Source organism: Solanum tuberosum, unplaced genomic scaffold (genome assembly GCF_000226075.1).
Source record: "Solanum tuberosum cultivar DM 1-3 516 R44 unplaced genomic scaffold, SolTub_3.0 scf00336, whole genome shotgun sequence".
Lineage (NCBI taxonomy): Eukaryota > Viridiplantae > Streptophyta > Magnoliopsida > Solanales > Solanaceae > Solanum > Solanum tuberosum.
Window position 1 is genome coordinate 527770 of NW_006239257.1, and position 27756 is coordinate 555525.

The 27756-nt window shown below is 32.2% G+C and overlaps 3 protein-coding genes across 9 annotated transcripts in view; 1 reads left to right on the top strand and 2 right to left on the bottom strand.

The window, feature by feature from the left end:
- The first annotated feature begins 510 nt into the window (after nt 1–510).
- LOC102590368 (pre-mRNA-splicing factor syf2) lies at nt 511–7992 on the top strand. The gene is made up of 6 exons (XM_006360835.2): nt 511–617; nt 1233–1386; nt 4264–4466; nt 4885–5125; nt 7230–7366; nt 7463–7992. The coding sequence occupies exons 2-6, from the start codon at nt 1263–1265 to the stop codon at nt 7688–7690; spliced, it is 933 nt and encodes a 310-aa protein (XP_006360897.1). The 5' UTR covers nt 511–617; nt 1233–1262; the 3' UTR covers nt 7691–7992.
- A 3467-nt stretch (nt 7993–11459) lies between these two features.
- On the bottom strand, nt 11460–13187 carry LOC102590714 (aquaporin PIP2-7-like; the record flags this gene model as incomplete). Its single annotated transcript, NM_001318604.1, is given in 5 exon segments — nt 11460–11727; nt 11802–11942; nt 12194–12489; nt 12844–13137; nt 13140–13187. Coding segments are annotated over 4 exon segments (851 nt in total), but the record flags the coding sequence as incomplete, so codon positions are not given.
- Nucleotides 13188–24400: 11213 nt separating this feature from the next.
- Nucleotides 24401–27756, bottom strand: part of LOC102591964 (heparan-alpha-glucosaminide N-acetyltransferase-like) — a 66745-nt gene continuing 63389 nt past the window's right edge. For 6 of the 7 annotated variants that reach the window (XM_015315025.1, XM_015315026.1, XM_015315029.1 and 3 more), the window contains 9 exons: nt 27530–27638; nt 27013–27129; nt 26840–26925; nt 26636–26702; nt 26202–26280; nt 25980–26071; nt 25721–25864; nt 25536–25607; nt 24401–24899 (listed from right to left, as the gene is read on the bottom strand). In XM_015315025.1, the coding sequence (XP_015170511.1) occupies nt 25572–25607; nt 25721–25864; nt 25980–26071; nt 26202–26280; nt 26636–26702; nt 26840–26925; nt 27013–27129; nt 27530–27638 (730 nt within the window). In that variant the 3' untranslated portion in view covers nt 24401–24899; nt 25536–25571. The remainder of the gene's footprint in view (nt 24900–25535; nt 25608–25720; nt 25865–25979; nt 26072–26201; nt 26281–26635; nt 26703–26839; nt 26926–27012; nt 27130–27529; nt 27639–27756) is intronic. The other variant, XM_015315027.1, reaches the window with a different exon arrangement.

The following is a 27756-nucleotide window of genomic DNA, read 5'->3' on the forward strand; positions in this document are numbered from 1 at the left end:
AATAATTCTCATCTTATGGAAAGGATATCATCCTTGGCCCATAGAATAATAATGAGGGTTGAAGTTTCATAAAATCAACCAATTATTCCTAAAAAAGAATTACATCAATTCAGAATCTAGTTCGTCCATTGAGTTATTGATGTTGTTCCCAATAATTTTAACTAACTTAAAGAAACGCTAAGTAATGTCAAACAATACTTGCAAGCAAAATATATAATTAAAGTTCATATATAGCTAATTCATGTACATCAATATTAGTAGGTCGAGAATCATATCATAAAGCTATAAAGCTATAAAATTGATATCAATTTAATTACGTTTGGTATAACGTAAATTATTATTCATGAATTTACAATGCATATCCATGTTTTAATAAGAAAAAATTGACTTGATCCCAATCCGACCCTCACTAGAATTTCTAATTTTTCTATATAACACAATAAATATATATTTATTTTATAACAATAATTATTTATATTATACTTTATACTTACTATAATAAAGGGCTAGAACTTCAGCAGGCTTATTTGGTACTTCCGAGCGCAGCGTTCAATAATACGGTGGATTACATCGCCTTCATCAGATTTGTTTGGTTCGTCTCTTTTATCTCTTCTCAGGTATGTATGTATCTCATTCTCTGTGCTCTGCTTTTGGGTTGATCTCGAGCTGTGTTTTTTTCGTTTAATTTCGCCTTTTGGGCCAATTTAACTCTTTTCTGTGCGATTTGGCGTCTTCGGATGTGTATGTGTGTTTGTTTGAACTAAATTTGGGGCTTTTTGGTTCTTTCGGCGATTTGTAATTTTGAGGCCCTTGAAGCACTGCTTTGGTGGCTCTAGGGTTGAGCCTCCTTGTTGATAAAAGTACTTTGTCAATTCAATGTCTGTGTTTCCGTTAATGATGAAGTTTTGTGGGGATTCTACATCATATAAGGCCAGTTACTGAATTCAATTTCTAATTTTTAACCATCTTAATTCGAGCACCGGAACATCAATTTTTTTTAAAATAAATGTAAAAGAAAAAACTTTAACTTATTGGTGACTTGGGTGTAGTGGAGAAGATAAGTGTTACTTGTAACTTGGAAGCATACTTAAATTTTCAACTCTTTTTTGAAGTTTAAGATGGATTGAAGGTATTATATGTGGACTTTACTTTGTGAGTTGAGAAGTTTGTCAGGTTTGAGTCCTTTTAAAGTTTATTTTGGTTAACTCTGTATACTTGCATTAATGATGCAGGAAATTGCTGTGATAAAGGAAACTGAGAACATGACTGACGATAGAAGAGTTCACCCAGATTGTCGGAATGCTTCGAACCCTTATCATGAATGCAGCGAATATTGCTTCAAAATAATAGCGGAAGTAAAGAAGCAAATGAGCAAAGCTGAAGCAGGTAAAAATTGAATTTTAAGTTGCAACCCTGGAGTACCTTGACGTTTTTTGGCACTAGCAATTCAATTCATATCACAAAAGTTGAACCATTTGACTCCAGTTGTTTGCACTTACCCAAAGATCAAAAAACAAAGCAAACAACAACAACAATTAACAATACAAAAAAATTAAATAGAAAATGTTGTCTTCTTTTTTGTTTATGTCTTTTTTTGTTGCGTAGTCAAGCTTATTTAACCTTTGGTTGAAGATACTGATGGGTATTGTTTCACTTGCCATTCTGTGTTCATGGGTTTAATGGACTGGAGATTAGGTTCACTAAAGGGGTCCTTGGTATTACTAGGTTTTTCCCCTTGCAGACAACTGTGGTATAATGATTTGACATCCAAGTGTATGTTCAGACTGTTGCAGCTTTAAAGGAGTTGTAGTAGAGCAATCAAAGAAAACGTTATACCGGAGAGAGTGACCAAGCAATCTTTGCTAGTTATAGATGGAAAAGTGAGAGCACAAGCTGTTAGCTGATTGAGAGACATATATAGTTGTGTTGTCTCCTGCATCACTGAGATCAAAATAGTTGGTAACTGGTAATTAAGTAAGTGAGGTGTTGGAAAATATGGCTGTCATGTCAGTAGTACAATTATCAGTATGAAGTAGACATGGTGGTATAGTATGTATTGGAGCTGAAAACCACCTTCAGAAAACTTGAGATATATTCCTGCCGAACAGAGAAGTAGGAATTAAGAAAGGTAATTGGTGGTTTGTTGAAGAACTCTACCCGACTTGCCCCAAAAATATTCTATCCTTACACTATTCATGCCTATTACACAAGCCTATCTTTTTCTACTCATACTAGGGGCAACCTAATCTCGCAACCACTTTTCTTTCAATATATCCTCCCAATTTTTAGTAATAGGATTGGTGCAAATATTTGTTGGTAGAAAATAAAACCACTATCATATTACCAAGATTATAGTTAAGTTAGTATAAAATAAATGATGTGTAGTTCAAGATTAAGGTAAGTTCTTTTAATAAAACCTTATGCTACCCGTATCTTTGGTGGGTGTAAAATTTCATTTTCCCTATTTTCCTACCTATCAACTTTCTCTTCCCATGTGGGCAGGGTCAAATTTATGTATCTACAATTAACCATAGGGAAGGGCGAAGCTTGGGATCCTGTTTTCCACACCTTGGAGCTTCATGAATTTGAGACTTGTGGATGCAAAATCCTTACATACTTCTAGTGCCTGAAATACAGATTTACCTGTCAGACATGTCTGCAGTACAGGGGAGTGGGGAAAAGTAATTAATGGTGTCACTAGTAGTTCATGGGATGGGGAATAGTACATTTTTTGTGAATGTTGTATTGGAACATCATGTAAAGTGTGATCGGTTTTTTGTGTTAATGCCATTGACATTGAATAGATAAATGAAGATCTATGTATGCTGAAGTGGAACTTTGTCATGTCAGCAAGAGACAAGAATCAAGATACTACACTACACTGGTTAAGCCACACACTTAATTTAGATTGCACTTATATGTGGTCAATGCTTAGATAACATATGAAATCTAATGATATGAGGTTGTTGAGAACCTCCTGACTTAACTAATGGCTTTATTTTAACTTTTATTGATTGGGCTTTGAGTTTTTGATTTTCAGAAAGCTAGCAAAAAGTTATGGAAGTAGTATCGTCATGCCCCAAATCTGGATGGGGCAAACAAGTACCATATGAACATATATGCTATGCAGATTATCTATGACAAGACAACACTATAGTGTCCATGTAGCCTCTAAAAGAGTAAGAAACTTGTTGATAAAAAAAAAAGAGTAAGAAACTTTGCAACTGTCTAGCAGTCGGGATAGGGCCCCACCATACCCATACTTAACAAATATATACAACAAAATAGAATACTAATTCAATCCTTTATCCCTATCATTTAATATAGGCTACATATAGAAGTAGCTCAATCAAGTAGGAAGTCGAAATAAATAACTTAACCAAGTAGATAGTCCAAACACGTAGGACGTTTACAGTAGTAGGTAATGCACATAGCTCAAGCAAGCAAGTGACTTTGTCCCATATTCATTTGTATTTGCAAGTCTCATTCCCTCAAACTATATTCTTCACTTTAGTATAGTTGAAAGTTAGACTTTGACTCAAATTTAGCCTCACTTTCACATATTTAAATAAATTTCTGACGTTAACTTAGTCGCACATATGTTGAAAGGTATAGGGTATTACAATAATTTGCTAGTATGATAAGCTCTTGCCTCTTAAACCTCTCTTCTGCCCACGATGAGCCCAACAATGGCTCTTTCCATCACGTGGCTTGAACCCCCAATCTTATGGTAGGAGGTGAAAGGTCTTTACTACTATGCTATACCTATATTTCTTTTATAACCATGGTGTGCATGTCAACTTGTGCGCATTTCATATAATTCCACGAAGTACTTGCTACCTCCCACCAACACAAGTATCAGGTAACCTATATACCAAGACTTGGACAGATAAAAAGGAATTACCTAATGTTTTTGCCTCTATTGGAATTTGAATCTGAGACGTCATGATTTTCAACCATTTTATTGACCACTAGCCACACCCTTGGGATGCCTATACCTCTATTATCATCTTTTAAGCGTTACTTGCATTGGTTGCAGGAAGAAAACTATACTTAAATCAAAGATATAAGTATTTCAAGCATGATTTGTTGGAGATGCTAGCATGTTAGGCTTAACTAGTAAAGCTCACATAAGTGTTTCCTCAAGCATTTCCGTTTGCTAGCACTTTTGTTTCTAAGGAGAGCTAATGCCTAATGTTTGCTCCCCATAGAATGGCAAATTTGTTGTTCTTTCCTAGCCTGACCTTCTTTATGCGCTATCAGGTGTATTGCAAGCTAATACTATTGATGTTCATCGCTCCTCGGTTGTGAGTTCCGATGGGGGTGAAGGTGCACCTGATGAAAGGGATGTTGTTGAAAGTCACAGTGATGCAGATGATCAAGCTGATGGAGAGGATAATATGGGACAAGACTCCGCGAATCTCACAGGAAGGAAGAAGAAGATATTTGAATTGAGGTTAAAAATGGTAATTGCAAATATGATTCTTTTCTGTTCATTTAGAAAACAATGCTATACTTCTGTCGGCTTCTCTATTTATTACTCCATCCTTTTCATTTTGTTTGTCTTGCTTTCCTTTTTAATCTCTTTAAAAAGAATGTCACTTTCTATATTTAGCAACTCTTTACACTCAAATTTAAGCCATAAGATTCAAATGGCATTTTGGTACATTACATAAATATTTTGTTCAAGACCACAAGATTCAAAGCCTTCTTTATTTTCTTTAATTCCGTGCTGAATCAAATTAAGGCAAACACATTGATATGGAGGGAATATTTTGTTTTCTTCTTTTTCTCAAAAAAATATTTCATTTTCTTGTTTTCTTTTCTTCTTTATAGTATCTTCTATCAAATTATTTATATTCTAGCTTGTGGAATTTTATGCAGAATGAGGCAAGAAAAGCTAATCAATCTGCAATGGTAGCAGAGAAGAAAAAAACTGAAGCTCCACCAGAGTCTAGGGGAATGTCCAAGCAAAAATGGATTGAGGAGAGGAAGAAGAAAATTGGGAAGTTGTTGGATGCCAATGGGTTAGATATGAGCAAGGCATATATGCTAGATACACAAGAGTCTGCGGAGGTTAAGTACAAGAAGTGGGAGAAGGAGCCTGCTCCAGCTGGTTGGGATGGTACGACTGATTTTTCATTACTGTTCTATTTCCAGACCCCCTACCCCCACCCCTCCACCAAAAAACAGAGAAAAGAAAAAACTTTACATGATTACTAATGCTCTCAGATATAGCATGAAAATGTGTCTCTGAGAAAAGCTCGCTTTGTTTCGTCCAAAAGAATCATTGTCTCCTTAGCTAATAATAAATTTTAAAGGGTTCAATACTCCAGCCTTATCTGCTCAGTGAGATTTATGTGTGATTCTCCGCTTCCTTTAAAATGGTCAATGAGGAAGTAAATTCTTGACCATCATGATTCGTTGGTATCAACTCTTAAAAGAAATGACAGTGTGTAGGGATTTTAGAAATGCAAATTAAGCTGTGCCTGAGTTTTTGGTATGCTTCAACTACTTAAGAGTGTTTATAGACTTAATAGTATGATGTAGAGAAGGAATATGACATGGGAAAGCTAAATTGATGTGTTCACTGTGTAACAGAAAAGTATTATTTAGCAAAATGATGGATTACATAAGAACGGGAGACCAGTTGGAGTAGGATTTCAAAAGAACTATGTTTTAGAATACAGCTCCACACAAGGGACAAATCAACTACAGTTTAGTGGAATATGTCCTGATTTACACTTTTACTTTAGGAGGATAATGAAATTAGTGTGTATCTATTTCTAGAAATTTCAGCTTGGTAAACAGATTTGTATTTTGATCTTACAACAACTACTATGCCTCAATCCCAAGCTAGTTGAGGTCAGTTGTATGATTCCTCAATATCATAAATGCTCTGTTTGTCCATAGTATTTCAATACTCCCTACTCGAGCATTATCTAATGCTAGGGGTTCTCTAATATATTATAGTGGTTACATCTCTAAAATACTAAATACTAGTCCTCTAGTTGGTATCGTCTGTACGGATTTTCAACTTGCACTATTTTCTAGCTTTTTGCTAGGTCTACCAAAATTTTGTGATATTTTAGATCTTTTGTGATAAATGATAATTTCATTGCATGTGGTTTTAGATCTACCTCCTATTTTAACACCTTCAATCATCATGTTGTCTCATCTAAGAACCAGTGCATTCAGAAGCTATGTAACACGTTGCGAAACCATCTCAAGCGACATTCTCTTATTTTATCCGTTATATGTGCTACTTGTCCCATCTAATGGAGGGATGTGTTCATTTCTGATCTTATTTAATCTCTGTAAGACTGCACATCCATTTTAACATTCCCATTCTTGTGACACTCAATTTGTCGATTTGTTGGGCTATAGAAGCCCAACAATCACTCTGATATAACATTGTTGGTATTATAGTTGTTTTATAGAAGCCTTTCACTTTGGTAGATATCTTCCTAGCACATTATACTCCTGCTGCACTCCTCCGTATCAGCCATCCTACTTTAATCCTATGTGGAACATCTTCATCTATCATTTTATTATATTGGAACATTGAGCCTAGATGTCTAAACGGTCTAGGTACCTCAATTCATCCTATCTGACATCAATGCATGCTGAGATTTAATGTGTCTAATTGGAAAAGGTTTACATTTTTACGGTTGTGGACGTTGTGATGTTGCAACTGGGAATTAGTTGGACTCCTTCAATTAAATTAAATTATAATATTCTATCATTTTCAAATTTTCTTTATGGATATTTTTATAGAGCTATGTTGGGAGAAGTTAGAATCATCTGTGACTATGACTGTCTATTCTGGCAAAAATTCTCATGTATTTGCCCGCCTTGGATTATCTAGCTTGAATTTAAGGTAGAAAGATGGACTCCGGTCTTCTGGGTATTGATTGTGCAATTTGTATTGTCATGCACAGAATTTTCGAACTGCTAGCCCGTAAGGGAAAGCTAGAATTCTTTTCAATTTCCTGTCATATGCTTCTGTAGAGCAGTAGTAAATATATGATATATTTCTGAGCTTGCAGTGAGACATGGTAAAAGTATCCGATTTTCTTATAGTTCAATCCCTTGTTTTGAAAATATCGTTGACCTTCATTGATGATCTTTTTTTTTTTCCTGGCACTTCAGAAGTTTTGGATTGTGATGCAGATGTATATGGTGAAGCTGATCTGATTTCCTTACCTATGTTATTTGTCATTTTTCAGTTTTTAATCAGAAGACGCTATACGATGCATACAAGAAGCGGACAAAGAATGTTGCTGTTGATGTAGATGAGTACAATAGAATGAAGGAAGCTGACCCAGAATTTTATCGAGAAGCTTCTAGTCTACAGTATGGGAAGGTAAGCTTCAGCCATGATACTTAGCTTTGTTTGTTTTTATTAATTTCAGACTTCAGAAAATAGGCTACCCTACACTAACATCTTTCACTTGTACAGGCACCAAAATTATCAGACGACAAGATAGAGAGGATGGTGAAGGAGCTCAAGGACAGGGACGAGAAGCGCCAATCATTTAGTCGGAGGAGAAAGTTCCATGAAGAGAAAGACATTGACTCTATTAATGATCGTAACGAGCACTTCAATAAAAAGATTGAGCGTGCCTTTGGAAAATACACCTTGGAGATCAAGAATAACCTTGAGAGAGGAACTGCTTTGCCTGATTGAGGTATTAACATGCCATGTCAATGTGTGTTTTTCTGTATCCTAGAGCAGTCTTGTGATGGGGATGCTCCTTGATCTGTTACTTTCCTGTATCATGATTTCAGTTAATTGTCAATTTCTCTCTCTCAACCTGATGCAAATGCTTGGTGGTGGTTGATTATGGTTCATCTTATAAACCTCATTATTAGCAAGAAACTTTTTTATTATTGACAAGAAAAATGTAAATATCTAATATCCTTTCCCCTCCCTAAATGAAAAGGTTTGAATAGGAAAATGATCTATTAAATGTATGAGCTTTTCTTTTGCGACTGTGATAAGATTATTACTGGCCATTTGATAAATAAGCAGATGCTGACAGAAGAATTCTCATTCTTAGCAATTTATGCATCCAACTGAGGTGCTTAAATTTGCTTGCAGAGAGGGTCAAGTGATGTAGAGTGTGATTTTTTAATGGTTTGGCTACAATCTGCACAAATCTCTCGTGACTGGTGAGTTGTGTATGTAGAAAGGATCCCGTACGGACGAAATTGTCTAATAAGGGGGTACTTTTCCAAATTGGTTCCCAAGACATTCCTAATTCCAAGGGAATGTTTTGGAGGTGTGGTAGATAGATTGGTTGGAGGTCTCTAAAAGAGGTTTTAATCTCATCTAGGACTTCCAAAACTCTCCCAATATCAGGGTGAGGAGAAGAGGATCTATTTGGGATTGATGTCCTCTTGGAATCATGGAAAAAATATACGGAAACGGGCACATCGGTGGATCAGCCAGAACCAGAACCAGGACATGTGTCGCCTGCTATTCAAGTAGCATCCTGAGACCTAAGTATGCCATTCTCTTCGTCAAGAAAGATCGGGCAGCATAGAAGCAGCTTAGGTCTTCTTTTTTTTTTGGAAGATATCACCTCGTATGTAGGGATGGCAATGGGGCGGGGCGGGGCGGATTTAAGGCTATGTGGAGCGGGGTGGGTTTAAGGTTGTGTGGTGCAGGTCAGATGCGGGGCGGGTTTGGAGTGGGTTTTTTAAAAATTAATGTGGGGCGGGTTGCGGGTATATGTGATTTTATGTGGGTTCAAACTTAATTTTAACTTTTTACATGTTATAAGAGTGATAGAGCATTATTTATTAAGATAATTTCTTTAAAGCTACTAAAATATTCAAGATAATAAATGAAAATGGTTCAATAAAAAATAATACAATTTCTTACATGTTTTTCAATTGACCTTTAAAAAATAAAATTCTAAGTCATTATCCTATTAAATTAATACAACTTGATGAAAAAATGAATTTATTTTTATGAATTTTATTTCTAGTATCAAACATAACTAGAAAAAGAAAATATTAAAAAAATTATGCGGGGCGGGTTGAAAATGAAAAGAGTTGTAATACGGGGCGGGGCGGATTAAAAATTTAGCGGGTTAAGCTCAACCCGCACCGCCCCCATTGCCATCCCTACTCGTATATGTTAGGTTAAATCATTTCTGGGCTTTGGTCATGGGTTTTGCTTTTACTGAAGCTATTGCCTTGTTAGGTGCTGGTTGTCAACCAGTTTTCCAAAGGCATATTGCAAAATGCTTACTTGATAATAGTTAATAAGAGGTTCACCCATGACTAAGATGTCTACGTAGTTCTTGTAGGCAGAGACTGGAGAAATGAACTAGTTTTAGATCAAGGAGTGTTGAATCATCCACAAAGCATTTCTTTCAACTGCTGCAAATTGAGTGAAACTAACCCTGATCACTGTTTGTTTACATCCATTAGTTTGCAAGGGATTCAATGCCGATTTTGATGGAGATCAAATGGCTGTTCATGTACCTTTATCCTTGGAGGCTCGCCACACCATAGGCATAGAACACTTTATTTTCACTTTCTTGCAAAACTACTAAATGACTGACATATGGTACCATTTTATTATATCCAAATTTGAATCAACGTTTTTTTTTTCTCTTAACCTTTTCAAAATACTGATATGATCTGTGTATACTCTACCTTCCTCAGATCTGATTCCGCTGGTATGTTATTGTGGTATGACTCAAAGTCTTAAATTATTACTACAGTGAAGAATTCCCCAAAATGAAAAAGGAGAAAAGTTATCACTAAACTAACTTGCTGTGGTGGTGCCAATTCTGTTTTGATGATGCAAAATAAAGCAAATGGCTTTATGCTGAGTTAGAAAAAGATAATGGGGACCTACAATTGTTTAGGTTTTTGGTCCTTCCATGTGAATCCACAGTAAAGGCACTTCTCGATCCTAGCACCCTTCCCACTTCACATGACAAGTGTGCCTTTTTTGGTCTCTGTATTCTCCCATCTCTTTTTTTTTTTCTTATTCTTTACTACTCTATCCGTTCATTTTATTTGCTGACTATTTCAAAAATATTTTTCTTAATATAGGGAAAAGTGTCAAAATTATCCTTAAATTATGCAAAATAGATTACTTATACCCTCCGTTACATTTGGGATTAAAAATATTCCTGTCGTTATAGAGACCGTCTACAAATATTCTCAAGCGTTAACAACCCTAATTTTTAATGACGTGATAAGTCACATGAGGTTAGTTTCTCCATCTAAGCGTTGCTAATTACGATTTATTAAGTATAAAAAGACGACAAGTCAAACTAATTCATATAAAATGATAGAGTGAGTTTATTTTTTGAAGCGTGGAAATTCAAAGAGAAGAGAGAGGGAGTATGATTTTTAACCTTTTCATTACCGTTGGTTACTTTTTCTTGATTTAGTCGTATTGTTTGTCTTCAAGTCAAAAAGAGTTGATGCCAACCCTGCAATAATTTTACAGACTCACCAAAGAGAGACCCATATGCATAGAAGAGCATCTTTGTTTTCTTTAGAAGACACGTGGCACCATCCATGTGGAAAATGGTCTCAAACATCAATAAAAATTTTGAGTTATCTAAAGGGGTTGAAAGAAGCTCTTTAAATGATTCCATTAGGTGGGTACTACATAGATGCCCACTATTCAATTCCCACCAAAATAAAAAAGTTTACCTATAATACAATTTTGCGAAAATGTTCGATAGAAAATACAGTATATTAGTGACGGAATCAAAAAAATTAACTTAAGCAGTTCAAAATTTGGATGAACCCCGTCCTAATATTAATATAATTATGGCTCGTTTGGTGTGAGGGATAAAAACATTTATAGTCATGGAATTAAAAAATAGTCCTGGGATTAAATTTTTATGTCTTGTTTGGTTGTCATGTTTGAGATAACTTATTTCACCATTTATACCATAGTGATGGGATAAGTTATATTCCATATACATGGTGGAATAAGTTATCTCAGAATAATTAATCCTGGGATAACTTGTTTCGACCCCTTAGTTGTTTACTAGATATACATGCTCTTACATTATTTGCTCTATATATGTCTCTTCACTCTTTAATACAATAGTGGACATGAAATGTATTTAGCACTTTGTCATGAAATGAAATTAAAAGATTTACTTTTTTATAAAATGGTTGCTACATATTGAGGTTTTCATGGAAGTTTTAGTGGACAAGGTACTTATACTAGTATCGAATCCTAACGTTGATAGAAAATAACAAATATCCGATAACGTGATTTTGAGTAATTACGTTGATGAAAAATAACATATACCCGATAAGGTGATTTTGAGTGCTGAAAAACGTGAAACCTTTAAATTTATTTGGGGGGTTTCAATTTCACAGGAGAGAAGAATTTGAAAGAGAAAAGACCACCAACTCTACTCTCATACCAAATAAATACACATCCAAAAACTAACATTAAAGATGAAACTGTACCAAACGAACAAAATAAAATTAAAAAAAAAAGGTTCATACATTAATTAATTAATCTTCATACACAAAATCAAACAATTAAACAAGAAAAATTTGAACTTGTGAATGAAATTTCTCTTCTCTGGCTGGTTGATAACAACTTGCTTAGTTGGTTTGGTTGCTGCGGAAAGATCCCAAAGCTTTAACAGCTCCAGCTCTCAATACAAACTGATGGTATATTGCTGCTGCCATTGCTCCCACCATTGGTCCAACCCAGAATATCCACTGCACGAGTAATAATTGTTAAATAGTGTCGATGTTTATAACATTAAATCTCTCGTAAATTAGTAAAAACTTACTTGGTCATCCCAGATTTTTTCGTTGCCGTAAATAACTGCAGCTCCAAAGCTCCTAGCTGGGTTAATACCAGTTCCAGTAATGGGGATGGTGGCCAAATGAACCATGAAAACAGCAAATCCAATTGGAAGAGGAGCCAAAACCTTCATGTTCAAATTAAATACTTTTGAGTTAGTATTGAAAATAACAAAAAACAGAGCATACAAAAGGGAATACCACTGCACCACTATACTTTAGTGAACAACACTTTTTGCAGTATTTGTCGTCTATTTCAGATCTACTAGACCCAAATAACAGAGCAAACAGGGAAGTTATTACTATTCGACAAACATATTTATATGAATTTGAAACTTTTAAAATTCAAGTTTTGTCTTGTGAGAGGGTAACTACTTACAGGGACGTGGGAATCGCGAGCGCTTCTCTTAGGGTCAGTAGCAGAGAAGACGGTGTAAACAAGCACAAAAGTTCCAATAATTTCAGCACCCAAAGCAGTTCCTTTGTTGTAACCAGGTTGCACAAAGTTAGCACCTCCACCTTCTGCGTTGTAGTAATGCTTCATGAACAACTTAACGAAACCAACACCACAAATAGCACCAAGTGACTGTGCAATTATGTAAGCAACTGCTCTTATCAATGACACTTTCCTTGCCAAGAACAACCCAAATGTCACCGCCGGGTTAATATGACCACCTTCAACAACAACAACAACAAAAGTAGTTCCGTTAGTTCTTTTTCTCTTTACTTGAACAAAGAGGACAGAGATCTAGAACCCATAACTATTTTTGAAGTTATGGTAAACATTTCTTGAAATTTTAGTGATTTTAGACACATATTAATGATTCATGCCAAAAACATCAGATTCAGTTGGACCCATGAACTATACATCACCCACCTCCAGGTAGGGACGGAGCTACAGTTCTGCTTACAAGTTCATCAAAACCCACTAATTTTACCTCAAACTTTGTATTCGTGTTAAAAATTTCATACCCATGAACTCAAAATACAAAGTTAGCTCAAATCAAAATTCGAAAGTTGTAGTTTTACCAGAAATTCCAGCAGTACAGTAAACAAGAACGAAGATCATGCCACCAAAAGCCCACGCAATTCCAAGAATCCCAACACCATCACATTGGTTGAGTTTGTTGAGTTTCTTGTGGCCGATAACAGTAGCAACGGTGACATAAAGGAAGAGAAGGGTGGCGATGAATTCAGCTATAACAGCTCTGTAAAAAGACCATTTGGTAAGCTCAGCCATGTCAAGAAGAGGAGCTGGAGGAGGGTCAACATAGTCCTTTCCATGATGATGAGCTTGCCCTTCTTCAATTACGTCCTTCGACATTTTTTTTAGAAGTTTCGCAGTGAAAGAAACAGAGCTTTTTAGAGTTTTTTGGTTTTTGAGTGAGTGAGGAAGATGATGAATTTGTGCTAGCTTTTAAGGGGATAAGGAAAGGGTATTTAAGGAAATTTAACTGAGTAAACAACGATATATTCCTGTCAACAAGATAATCATAATTAAGCAAATTATAATAATAATAATGGTTATTTAATTCAAATTCTAGTTGTTTCTAGCTAATTGTTGTCTTCACTTGAGTTTCCTTTAACTGACATATTTTTTTTTTATTAATCTAATGCTTAATTAACAAATTTGTTAAATTTAATTACAATACTAAGTAAGATTCATTGTATTAGAATGATTTTATATGTGTACTATTATATAGGTGGTGTAGGGCTTAAATGCAGTTCCATTTAACTTAAGAAATATTTTGTCAAAATAAATTTTATTAGATATATTTAATCATATCAAAGGAAAATTACTAGGTAATTAAATAAATTATAAGAAAACATGCAGAAAAATTAATCATTCTTTTCAGCCGTAATATGAATAGGCATTTCATTGATCAGTTTATTTATTAAATTAACTCATTTTGATATGTTTAAATTTAAGAAAATACTCCTTAATAACCCATATATTTATTAATTTAATTTATTTTAATTCGCTTGAATTCAATTCAACTCGTCTTACTTGACATCCTACTTTTGACCTACTTCATTGATCTTTAAATCATGCTGTTGTGTCTAATGATTTTTAATTATTGTTGTTATGCTAGAGTGTTCTTTACTTCTTTTATCTTTATATATCAATCATATATATACAAATAGACCACAAGTTTATGTTCTTAACTTGTAACTATACCCTATAAGAATTCAAAAGTATATTTCTTTAATCTGTGACATTTTCTGTTTTTCGAGAGTCAAATAATTTAAGTTTGATCGACAATTTACACATGGAATCTTTATAAACTACGTAAAAAGTACTATAAGTTACAATAATTAACAATTTATGTATGAAAGTTTTATGATCAAATATAAACCTGTTTGAATCTCGAAATTCGAAAAGTATCGCATAAATTGAGACGGAGGGGTAAATGTTAGCACCAATTTAGAGGGGGTAGAGGGTAGGGGGTAGGGGGTAGTTGGGGGTGGGTGGGAGAAAGAGAGACAGCAAGGCCATGTGAGGCTAATCATCTGTTGATCTCTACTCAGTACTCACTACTGAGTTGTTTGTGGGCACTTTTGTCTTCACCCTTAAAAAAACCACCCCAATCCCTAGTACTCTTTTCCTGTCCACCCCCACCTCTCTAACGGTTACACATCTTTTTCTCTTTTTTTTTCAATATAAATATGTGTTATATATCTTTTATTCTTTATTGAAATTTTAGTGCTGTTTTGATAGGACGTATAAAAATTGTGTTAAATATAATGCATTGATTTGATAATGTTAATATTAGTTTTAGTTTGTTTGCATTAGTAGTGTTGATTACTTGCATTAGTTATATCGAAATTATTTTTTTATGTAGTAAGTATTTGATTTGATGTATTAAAAATAATATGTATTGTATAATTTTTTTTGTTAATAAAAATATCCTCTACAATTACTATAGAAAAAATGTTGAGAAGGTTTTGAATGACAATTGTGTTTTTAATCACATTAATGCATTATGCATATATTAAAACTTCTTGCATGGCCAATACCTTGAATTATTAGTTATACATAGCTTAATACTAAATAAAATAAACAAATAAGTTGAAGAAGTATACCAAATAAAACACTAGCAATTCACTATACTAAATATACATTATTATTTTTCTAATGCACTTTATCAAATGACCTTTTAATTTCAAATCAAACCAGGTACCAAACACCGTAATGAAATGAAAAATTTCCTTCATTTTTAACTAAAGGTTTTGAGTCGTGTTTTAAAAATTAAATTTCTTCAAACCTCTAGTAAGAATCATTAGAATCTCACGTAATAGACTTTCTGCAACTTGAATTCGAATTAATTGAGGCAATAAATTTTTAAATATCTTGATAGTTTTACTCAGGTATAAGTATTTTTAAAAGACATGTTGTAAAACTCCCAAATTAATTTTAAACAAACTAATTAACATCTACTGCCAAAATTTTCCTTAAAGCAAAAGAAGATATGGAGTCTAATCTACAAAATTTGGAACCAAATAATTCATAATTTGACTTGTAAGGATTTGTTCCTTAATATTTAGTCTAAATGGCTTAATCCAAAATCAAGAAATTCATTGAAAAATTGACTCTTCCAATATCAAAACATTAACGTAAAAGTAAAACATTTTTAAGTTGTTGGTAAGAGTTCTTCATGTTCATATAAAGTAAAAGAGTTACTCCCTTTTATTTCAAATAGAATGAATTCTTTCTAAATTAGAAAATAAATTAATTTAAACAATTTTTTATTATAATAATAATATATTCACTGTAATCCTACAATTATAAGGTTTGACGAGATAGGACTTACCCAATTTATGTCCATCTCTATAGGATATATAGAGATGTTATTTTCGTTTCCATAAACATTGACTCGAAAAAAAAGTTTGCCAAACAATATTATTAAAAAATATGACAACACAATAACAAATATACAAAACAAATGAAGGGTCAAAAATGTCCTTAACCTATTAGAAATGGTTCAAAAATGTCCTCCTTCCACCTATTAGTTTAAAAATGCTCTCAACATTGAAAAATAAAATAAAAAATGTAATTTCTAAATAATTCTACCAATAAGAAAAATAGGAGAGGACGGTAGTCCTTCCTCTCCCTCAAAAACTCCAACAAGATTCAAATATATCTACACTAATCTCCTATTTTAATTCTCGACCCGTAAATCTCAAAAGTAACACAATCTTTATATATAATCTATAAAAATGAACGATAGTTGCCTCCTAGTTAAGGAAAGTGTAAAGTAAAGCTGAAAATTACGTGAAGGTGGTAGTGGGATCAGGATGTTTTTGTATGAAAATCAATTTTGCCCATCCCTTTACCTTTTCTAAAATAATTTTTAATTTTAATTAAATTGTGTTCTTTTTATTATATATATAGTTGTACAAACGTGGATAGACAAAGCAAATTTGCTGTCCTTATCTGGAATTAATTAATTGTGTAGCATAAGGAATATATTTATTTGAATGTAGATACTTAAAAAGGAAACCATTTAATTTATTCTTATTGTGATTGGCTGTAGTATTTTGATCAATCATCATTATTATAATTGAAATGACACATCTACATCCTTGTGGATCATATAGGAACTCATTAATTTATTTTTAATGATAATCTTAGGTGTCTTAATATATTAAGATGCACAATTAACTAAGTAATGACAAATTCAGTCAGTCAACTTGTGGTAAAAAAGAAAAAAATAACTTTATTGGAATGTGAAAACAAACAATTTATCGTGTGGCTCGAAACTGAATTTTGTTCATTAGTTTGGTTAGATATGTTGTTAGGGTTAAAAACAGTACAGTACCGTTACACATTCTTTAGAAGCTGCAAATTCTAACTTTCCTTTTTTCTTTTTGTCCTTCCTTTCATTTTTGTAAAAGTTAAGTTGGAGATATTGATCTAACATATTGAAGAGCGTAAAGTGGAGTCTGAATTGAGGAGGGTAAAGTGTACGCAAATGTTATCTTACTTCAAAGATAGATTAATTGTTTTTGATAACACTCTTATGGAAAAAAAAATCAATTTATTTTGAAATAAAAAGGATATTATAGACTTTTTAAATTTTTGGCCAAATTTTCTGGCCATTTAGCATTACCCTATATGTTCCATAAAGAGGAGCCTGAACGGAAGAGGATAAAGTGTACACAAATATTACTTTACCTCAAAGATAGAGAAATTATTTTCAATTACACCCTCGGTTCAAGAAAACACAACCCAAAGCAACTCAAAAAAGAAGTAATACTAACAATATTATATATATAGAGAAAATAATATGATAGTCGAATAATAAAAATAAAAGAATAAAAAACTATGCGAGAATACTATAACTATTAGTATGATTATATATTAAGTTAATGTATTTTTATCTATCATAATTTGTGTCCTCCGCATGTTCCACAAATTATACGATATTGATACTTCTTTTTTTAAAAAAATATACTAATAAAAAATAGGTCCATTATGTAATAGACTTATCAAAAAGAAGCATGTGAAACACAGCTGGCAAATAGTTTTAGCTAACCCCACAAACTCCTCACTACTTTTTTATCTTTCTCACCAAACTTTTATCCCTTTTGCCAAACGTTGCAAATGAGGACGCTATTTGTTTTTTTGAACAATTTTAGCAATGTTTCATGTCTCTTCAATTTGATTTGAGGGTTGTGAACTTTAAATACAACGATAAATAATAACATATTTAGTATAATTTTATACGAAAAATTAAAAAGTATAAGATATATACAAATATTATTATTATTATTATTTTCGTTAGATAGAGATTATTTTTGATAGATTCTCCGCTCAAAAAAGCTATTATAATAAAAATAGAATAGACAAGAAACAAAACAACAAAAGAGTTCAATAAGCAAAAACAGACAAAATTATGTTAGAATTGAAAAAATAAGATACTTTGTAAATACTACTTAAAACTACTAAAAAAAATAAAAAGAGGATTGATTACCTACCACTTTTCCATCTTAATTTGTGATTTCCAAATTATTTAGGATTGCGAAGTTTAATATATCATGCTAAAAGTAAAATTATTTTTAGCTTGCTCATTTTCATGATAAAACACAATTTAGAGTTAGTTTCTTTTAGAGCAATATATATAGTAAAAGATTATTGTCTCATTGAGATGTTGTCTTTTAGCTGAGAATTTAATATTTAGAGTAAGAATGGACCATTCACTATTGCAATTTTCATACCGTTGTACCAAATCCGTCAGGTCTCTTACCCGTGATTTTGAACATTGCATTAATTAATACCATATTTGTACTCAACCTATAGGCTATAAAATTAAACTTTCAAAATTTTTGATTTTAAATACTCCATATCATAATACGGAGTATTGTCATAAGGGGTCTTTTGGTTATTTGAGATTATAATCCAAGAATTATAACCAAATAAAATCACGCAAAAAAAGTGCCATTTTATGAGTAGCAGAGATTTCTAGAAAATAATTGGCTTATCCTAAAAAAAAAAAAATTGAATTTGGTGGTGCCAAATACAAGATTCTGGTAGACGTATCCAGGGAATTGTTTCACAAAACCAAATAAAGACAGCGACACGTAATCGGCTTATCTGGAGGGGGTTCCGTTGGTTCATGTGAATTCATGATTTCCTATCTAGATTATATATATTATTATTATATTTTTAAAAAATATTTAAATATAAAGGCGTGAATCCACATTATAATAATACGATGATGATTGAGTGCACTTCTCTAAGCAAAGATAGAAATTTAAATCTTATATCTATCTTATTTTTGTTAGTAGCACCCCTCCAAATGGTTATCGCCTATCGGTAACACTTTTGACATTTTAATCAATTTTTCTTTTATTTTTGCTTTAATCTGTCAAAATTTTCAAGTGTGTAACATTGGAAATTTCTAAGATAAATTAGCACGGTAAAAATTTCATATAATTTTCAGTGCTAAGAATGTAAATGTCAAATCAATCAAATTTATATCTAATAGTTCACCCATCATTCCAATCTATGATAAATTTAGTAATTATTTAATTTATTAAATATTTATTTTAGACTATACAATCACATTTTTTTTAGTTAATATTTAATCAAACTATGTTTCGAGAGGGTTCTTTTAACCGTTGGAAAAATAGAAAGAAAATTTTTAATTGGTCGAATTTGGTGTGTCTAAATGAGAGATATATTGAATGCAGCGAATTTGTGGCCGTGAGGGAAGTGACGGCAAACCCACCTAATTCGCCTTCTTACAGAAAGCGATCCGACATCACATGCTGTTTGGATCCCATCTTTATTACACTACTATCCAATATAGAGGGCGGATATGTTACGGTATTGAAAATTTGATAATTTTAATATGTGAAAAATATCATATTGTATTAATAATTATTAAATTATTTTGATATGATTTAATATTTTATAATATGATAAATAGATTTATATAATAGAGAATTATGATTTCATATTTTTATGAGATATGTTAATTACTTTTACTTGTCTATTATATTAAAAATAGTTGTCTAATAATTTTTGTTCAGTTTGAAAAATTAAGAGATAATTTATCCTCTTCTGTCTATACTATTCAATATCTAATACTCACTATGTCCAATAATATTTGTCCACTATTGACTTGACACACCTCTTAAGAAACTATAAATAGAAGGGTGATTTTACTATATCACCCTTTGAATTTATAAATGCGATGTCTTGAAAAATGTAATAGAGAAATTACTATAATTATTGATAATGGTAAATTAGGGACTAAGGGTGAAATTATCCATTGATTTCATAAAGTGCACAAGTATTGTTAGACATCTCAAAATAGTATAGTGGACAACTATTATTAGACGGAGGGAGTACATTTCTCAAAGCATCTATAATAAATTAGATATATTCAAAGGGTAATGTAATAACATAACTCTTTAGTATTTATTGTTTCTTAAGGCTTGTGCCAAATTAATACTCTATGTCCCTAATTACTTGTCCACTTTTTCTTTTTAGTTGTCCCTAATTACTTGCCCATTTTGACAAATCAAGAATGACAATTTTTTTTCTTATTAAACCCTCAATTAATTACTTTGAAAAAAGTAGAATTTATTGAAAATCTTAAGTTTTTAATTCATCCACTTCATAATCAATAGGAGTAAAATAGTAAACTCACTATGTCAATAATTATTTTTTTAATAGATATGTCAATTCAAAAGTGAACAAGTAATTATCGATAGAGGGAGTAGTGAACAACTATTATTGGACATAAAGGGTATATAGTACTAATACTTTATGTTTATACAAATATTCATTCATTAATCAATGACACAAAAATATATTTCAATCAAAATAAAGTAGATCAAAATGTCAGTAAAAATCAATACGATATTCGGTATTTCAATAATTATTTTTTTACCGATATCGGATTATATATCAAGTACCAAAAAAATTTGTAATATGCATCAGATGTCACAATATTATAATCCCAATATCAGAAAATCCAAATTTGACATATAATTTGATATGTACGTACCATTCACACTCTTAATAATCTAATACGTATCATCCTTTAGTTAGATTCGGACTACGCTTTTTCTAAACTTAACAAAATTACAAAAAAAGTAATCAGAAACTTTATAACTCTAGTGACAATCCCACTCCATCAGGAAGGTTATATCGGTTAAATTTTACATACTTTAAAGAGGGCACTTGGCCATGAATAAATAAATAATTTTTACTTTTTTTTGAAATATTTTGAGTTGAAGTTGAAATTGTGTTTAATCCTAAGCTTGACAGAGAATATTTAGAATTCATTTTGACCTTTTCCAAATAATTGTTTTTTAAAATAATCACCTTTTTAAGACGTTTGGTAAATTTAAGATAAATTTGGATATCAGTTCTTTAAGATAATATTTTTAAAATGTGATACACAAGCACATCAAAATCAAAGTTTAAAGTTTATAGGTTTGAGATTTAAATTCCTCTATTAACTAGATTTGAAATTATTAATTTATACATATTTAATGAATATTTAAAAATAAATATAAATTTTGGATCAAATTATTGAATTTGGACGAACTGTAACAAAAGTTCCAACTCTGTGACTAATGGAGTATTATTTTGATAAATTTTTCTGAACTAAATTAGACTACGATAGCCTAGATTTAAATGTGTGTTCCTACTTCCTAATAAAATATGTTAGTGAATTAGCTTTAAATTGATATCCTCATAAATATGACTCGTTTAGTTTGTCTCTAATTCCCTTTTCAGTATAATAAATATGTGTTAAAACTGTTGACATCGACATCCATTAATGTTACCAAAAAAAGAAAATAAAAACATGAATAATAAGAAAGTGAAATTGTTAGATTTCTAGCAATATTATCATTTTATTCACCATAATAGCAGGATGTTTGGGAGAGATTGAACGGTATGGCAACACTGCAAGAAGTCACTAAAATTCAAACTCGAGACACAATAGTTTTACAACGAGTCAAGATTTGCATTATGGGGTATCAAAATATAAACAATAAACACATGAAAAAAATCTATAAAATAAATTTTACTAGCGAAAGCAAAATATAGTTACATTTTAACTCACGAGATACATAATAATAAAAAAAGTATGTGTCATTTTAGTTGTTTAAAAATAAAAACAATGGCCGCAATAAAAAAGTATTACTACTATTATGTTTGCTAGTAGAGATGAAACACTCAAACTCATAACCTTTGGAAATTTTGACAACTCCTTAATCATTGCGCTAAACTTTCAGACTAGAACCAATATGGGTGTCAAGCGGGTATAGGGTAGCTCCACCCGGCACAAGAACCAATATGGTAAAGCTGGTAAATCGACAATTTTAGAAGCGGATTTAGAATTTGAAATTTGTGAATTTCTATAGCGATCTCAACTTAATTCTACAGTAGTAACTGGAATCACAATCAAATATTCATAAACATTTTAGTTGATTTTATAATATAAATATAGAGTTTGGACAAAAGCTACGATCCATAATCGGACCTCCACTAATGAACCAATTTACCATATATAATTGGCCAAAAGGGCATCAACCACTTCCCTTGCAAGAAAATGGAATGACTTGTCTTTTTTTTTGTGTTATTTTATACTATAGTTCTAGTTTGCTTGTAATTTGACGTACGTTGTCCTATGCATATGTAAATAGTATCTGAGTACCTGGCATTATGATTCTTGAATAGTGATGGACCACGTTTCTGTCCACTTGCCTGGATTCTACGTGTAATATTGTATTTATATGGAAAATAATAATGCAAAAGAACATGAAAAACAAAACAAATTTAAAACCCTCAATAATACACACCGCCAAAAATGCACTCATTGAGGTTCATGCAAAGATATGAAGCATGAAATCCCAAAAAAAATAAAAAAAATAATTCTCTCTGGTGTAACCAACAACTCAACGTATTAAACAAGGGAGAGTTGTATATTTGGCCGCTTATAAAAAATAATTACAATTTATATATATATATATATCATGAACATTTGTCTGGCATGTTGGATATATATCTTGATGAGATGTAATTGGCTCCTTTTGTATTGAAGATATAGTTTTTTTAATGTATAGTACATTATAACATACTATTCCATTCCGTGTAATGGGAAGAGGCGTGACTTATAAATATAAAAAATAAATGAAGTAATACAATGTATCCTCTATTCAAGGAAACACATGATGAAATTCACCCAAATCAACTCCCTCAATCATGCACATTGTTTTTTTTCTTTTTCAAAAATTTGAAATAATCATCCTACTGGAGAATATTTTCTCCGTTCAACAATAGTTATCGACTATATTAAAAATTGATATCCGACAATACTTGTCTAATTTAGAAAATTAAGAGATAATTTACCTTTTGTGTCTATTTTACCCTTGATATTAAATATTATTTTCATCTAACACATTTTTCAAAGCATTAAATTTAATAAAGTCAAAAGACGATATAATAATATTACTCCTATTATTTATTGTTTCTTAAAGAATATGCCAAATCAATAGTGAACAATTATTGTTGGACAGAGGGATTATAAAAATCTCAAGTAGGATGAATATAATTAGATTGATCAATTAATCGTGACATTTTTTGAAGTCTCACATTTCTTGCTGTTGAAATATACAGGAGTGGAGTTAAATTAATTTTAACAATTTCTAGCTTGTATAGTTGGTGTCTTTGACAATGTGCCCCTGAGTCCTAACTTTCTCAAACTTTTTTATAATAACTTCGTTTGATCGGATATTTTTTATTATTATAATAAGATATTGTTATAAGAAACATACAATATGATATAATATGAAAGATAGTTTCAGAAAAAAGCTTAGGCCATTAAAATGAAATGCTATTATAAAAAAATGATTGTTACATAGAGATCTAATGTTAACGTCCCCTATAATGGATCTAGTCATTGAACGTTGCAAGACAAAATTAGAGTTAATGTAGATTGGATTAGGAGTTTGTAAAGAGAGTTTTCTTTTTTTCGACTTATAATGTTTGTTCCTTCCTGCAATCTCTTGAATTAAAGTACTCAAAAAATAGATATTTTTCTACGTATATTTTCATTACATTCAAATAACACTAAATACAACAAGGATGGATTAACTACCCATCTGAAACAAAGAAATAACTTCCTACTACTACTACAACTGAAATGAGAAAGTGAACCCTCCTTGCTGCAAATAACTACTACACAGAAAAAAAAATAAAAAAAATCCTGATAAGTTGAAGTAATCTAATTTCTTTTTAAAATCTTTCATGTGTAAGATTGTTGGTAGAGTAAAGGGTGCTAACATCTGCAAATTTAAAAATAAATTGATTTTGTATGCAATTTCACATGGGAATACATCAGTTGTTTCAGGATAAGATTGCACGATTAAAATGAGAATATTAATGGTTTTCCATGCACATAGAAATAGAAAATGAAAAGATAAGTAAATGAGATCCCATCTGTTTTTGTCCAAATGTATTAATGACAGACATGGCCTAGCAAAAGAGTAGACTAGACCTTTCAGGACTTGGACTGACAAGGTTGTACTACTATTTAATACAAACATGTTTTACCACTCGTGTGATTCACAATATCACTTACAATTTACTAGGAGTACAAGATAAAGAGGGATTATTCAGGTGTAAACACAATTTTGAGTCATCAAAGTAACAAAAAGATGAAAGCTTTCTAGAGAGAGTAACAACACAAATAAAGAACTTATAATTTACGACATTCTTAAGAAACTACTTGCAAGTTATTTGTTGGTAACAATGTCCACGTCAGAGTAATGATCGAACAAAACACTTGCTTGGTGAAATACTGTTTGAATTGACTTTTGGCTTTTAGCTTTTGACTTGTGATTTATAAGCCAAAAGTCACAAGTTAGAAATCCTAACTTGTGACATTTGACCTTTAAAATAAGAGTTTATAAACACTTTTTAACTTTATCCAAACACTTCAAAATTACTTAGAAGTTATTTTGACTTAAAAACACCTAAAAATAAGTCAATCCAAACGAGCACTTAAGTTAAGAAATAAAGTTGCGTTTTTGCTATCAGCTATAACTTTTGGCATAATGATAACACAAGATAAAAGTTTCAATAATTCTAATCGCATTGTACACATCATAAATGTAAAGAGTTTGTCTACATATTTAGTTTTGGACTTCTGGGACAATCTTCGCCTATGACCCCAAAATCTTTTTTTTTTTTTTTTTTTTTTTGAGAACTTAAAACTGAAAGTAGAATGAAGACTACAAATTACTACAAAACAATAGCACCTAAAAGCAGATGCTATTTAAGAATCACTTATAGATTTAAACATTTGAGGTACTGATCATCATAGATACTTACATAAGAAACTATCTGTCACTGTGTACATTTATAGACTCCTTGCTGTGGTACTGCTTCATCTCTACAGAGCAGCAGAGTATGATAGGTTATTTTCATTCATCATCCTTTTTATGCACAAGTTGAACCACCTCAACAACCATGACTGTTAGCATTCATAAATGGCTCACTAGTACAAGTAGATGAGATACTGCATTTTTTTCTACTGAGACAAGTTCTGCATCTTGCACTTGTTGACAGTAAAGAGAAAGAAATCTATTAATCAAGAGGCACAAAGCGCGTTTTAGAAAGTTTGATAAGTCTTACTATCATACAGCAACATATCTAGTGTAATCTCACAAGTGATAAGTCTACATATCTAGTGTAGTGATAAGTCTTACTATCAAATTAGGATGAATTTACAACTGAATTCGTGAGTGTGATCATATAAGCTCTACATTTAAATTCTGTCAATAAAAAGTGGTTTGTTAGATAGTACTGATACCGAGTGATAAGCAATCTAAAATCTCTTCACTCATCTAAGAAAATCTTGAAGCTGATTGAATCTGATTGTTTTGGCAGGGCAGAGCTAGTAAGGGTTCAGTGGAGAGTTACACTATTTATACATGGTTTAAATTATTATTTATGTATTTATAGTAGTTGTTGAACCCCCATCGACTTCTTCGTGTGTCTACTTCTTCCTATTTGTTAAAATTATTAATAAAATTCTGGCTCCGCCATTGTGTTTTGGAATAGTAAGTCTAATCTTTTGTATCTTATCCAAGGCCCTGGATAGAGAATAGACATGTCTTGTATGTCAATTGTACTTTATACAAAGCAGTTATTTCCTTCAATGGACCCAACTAAATAAGGATAACGACCTTACTTGTGTGAGCCGTGAGGAGCTAATGGACCTGGGATATCATTTCTGTACGAATCGTGTCACAATCCAACGGACCTGTTCAAGAGAATTCAACAAAAAGCAACTTGGTGTTATTCTTCTAACAAATATCAATTCAATGAGGCAATAAATGTTCTCTTTGATAATTGGTGAACTAGATCAATACTTACAATGTTATTTTGAGGATCTCTCCAATAAAATCCTTGAATAAAAATCACAGCTATATTTGATGTTATGAGAATAAAGATACTAAGAGAATGCTTTCCAATCCACTCTAAAACGAACATCAAGCGCCTCCAACCATAAATATCCACCTAAAGTTCATAAGATTCGCAGGACTATCAACTTTTTAAATCAGAGTGAAAGCGACAAGTGGTGATTATATTAAACAAAAGAGACACGCAAGAGGGTTTGTATTTTAAAACTAACCAATAGATATAACAAACAGAATGTGATTCCAGCAGCACCTGAGGTTACCAGCATATAACTTATCGTGTACAATGATTTGTTTAATGGCATGCCTGAAAGGAAAAGAACACAAATGTCACATTTCATGGTGGCTAGAAGCATTTTTGTCTTGAATCAAATTGAAAATTTGTTAGTTACTCCAGTTGATTATGCATTGATACCTAAAAGTAAAAAAAGACGTACCTACGAAATCAAGGAATAAACCAACTGCAAGAAGTGAAAGCGAGAGGATTGACCAATTGTATAGCCGTCCTTTATGATCCTGAACAGTCATATAAATTACATCCATCAATTATATGCAGTATTGTAATAATCTGGCACTAAGGCAAATTTATTTATGCTAAAGTTGTATGCCAGTACCACGATGCAAATATACTTTTATGGAAAGATTAGACATATAGGAAAACTCTTTTCGGGAAACCACCACTTATGCAGTTCAATACATAACAATGATGAAGCCATCTAATCGGGCCCAAATCAAAATAGAAAACTGTTGGATTGCTTGAGACCTGAAGCATTCCTTCGACTTCTCCTGAAAAAAAACTTTTCCTAACACTCCCAAGACTCAGGATAGAAATAGAGGTAAATCAGTCAGCAAATGATACCCCATGGCTCACCTGAAATTGGACAAGTATGTGACCATACTGGAGGCCAATGATGGATGTAGCAGCAGCTGTTAGTGAGCTGGAAAAAGATAACCAACGGCAGAAGTTGTTAAACAACAAACTAGAGAATAAGTGAAATTAGAAACATGACATGACTAAATTATAAGTACATTTCATAAGAGAATTTGAGGTGAAGAATAATGAGATATTTGTTACCTTACAATGCCTTCAGGATCAAAAGCGGCATGACACCAAGAAGGCATACTCTCAGAAACTGTCTCTCTGTTGGATCCATTGCATTCCTGTGAAAGATTAATATTGGTCATGAAGGGGCTAACTGTGAGGTCTGGACATAAGCGTGTCAGCAGTGCAGTTCAGTATAAGACTACCTTCATATTTCTATATACAGGTTTTGTGTAGAGGTGATCTATTCCAAGAATATAGCGATCAACCATAGCAGCAGAATTACATGCAGGTCCAAGGTCTCCTCTAACAGAACATTTTACCTGCAAGTAGCAACAAAATTTACCATCTTATATTACAAATATAAGATAATTGATAGAAAAAGTTCTCCAACTCGACCAATTAGGAATAGAACTGATTGTACACAGCGGTAACAAGGGACCAGTCAATTTTAAGGTTCTATTGGATTAAAGTGATAATAAGCTTCTATAGGATAAGAATTGATCACAAAAGTTCTTGACTTTGAGCAAGCGTTTACATGCTAAATCCAAGGTAGAAAAATTAGTACTGATATCACTCAAAGCAGTAATGACTCATCACATTCATCTTTAAGCTTCTGTAGAGTTCTTAATGTGTTACTTGGAGCCACTCACATAGTCACATTGTTTTACTTTTTAGAATATAGTTCAGCTTAAGGGGAATAGAAAGCAAACAGCTGCTAACCTCATAAATGGTGCTTCCAGTTGACTGCGACACACTGAATTGCCAGTCAGGGACATACAGGCCATATAACAACCCACAATGTATAGCAGACAATAGGAACATGATACACCTACAAATGAAGTAAAATGTTGTTACGTAAAAGTAGAGACAAAGACAACCATAGAGGACAAGAAGCAACACTATACAAAAGGAAGATTGATAATAAGACTGCCAATAACATTGCAGTT

Excerpts from the sequence above, each read along its gene's own strand:
- LOC102590368 (XM_006360835.2), top strand. The coding sequence starts at position 1,263 with ATGACTGACGATAGAAGAGTTCACCCAGATTGTCGGAATGCTTCGAAC. Across the intron at positions 1,387-4,263 it reads AATGAGCAAAGCTGAAGCAG|GTGTATTGCAAGCTAATACT; the intron begins GTAAAAATTGAA and ends ATGCGCTATCAG. Across the intron at positions 5,126-7,229 it reads TGCTCCAGCTGGTTGGGATG|TTTTTAATCAGAAGACGCTA; the intron begins GTACGACTGATT and ends GTCATTTTTCAG.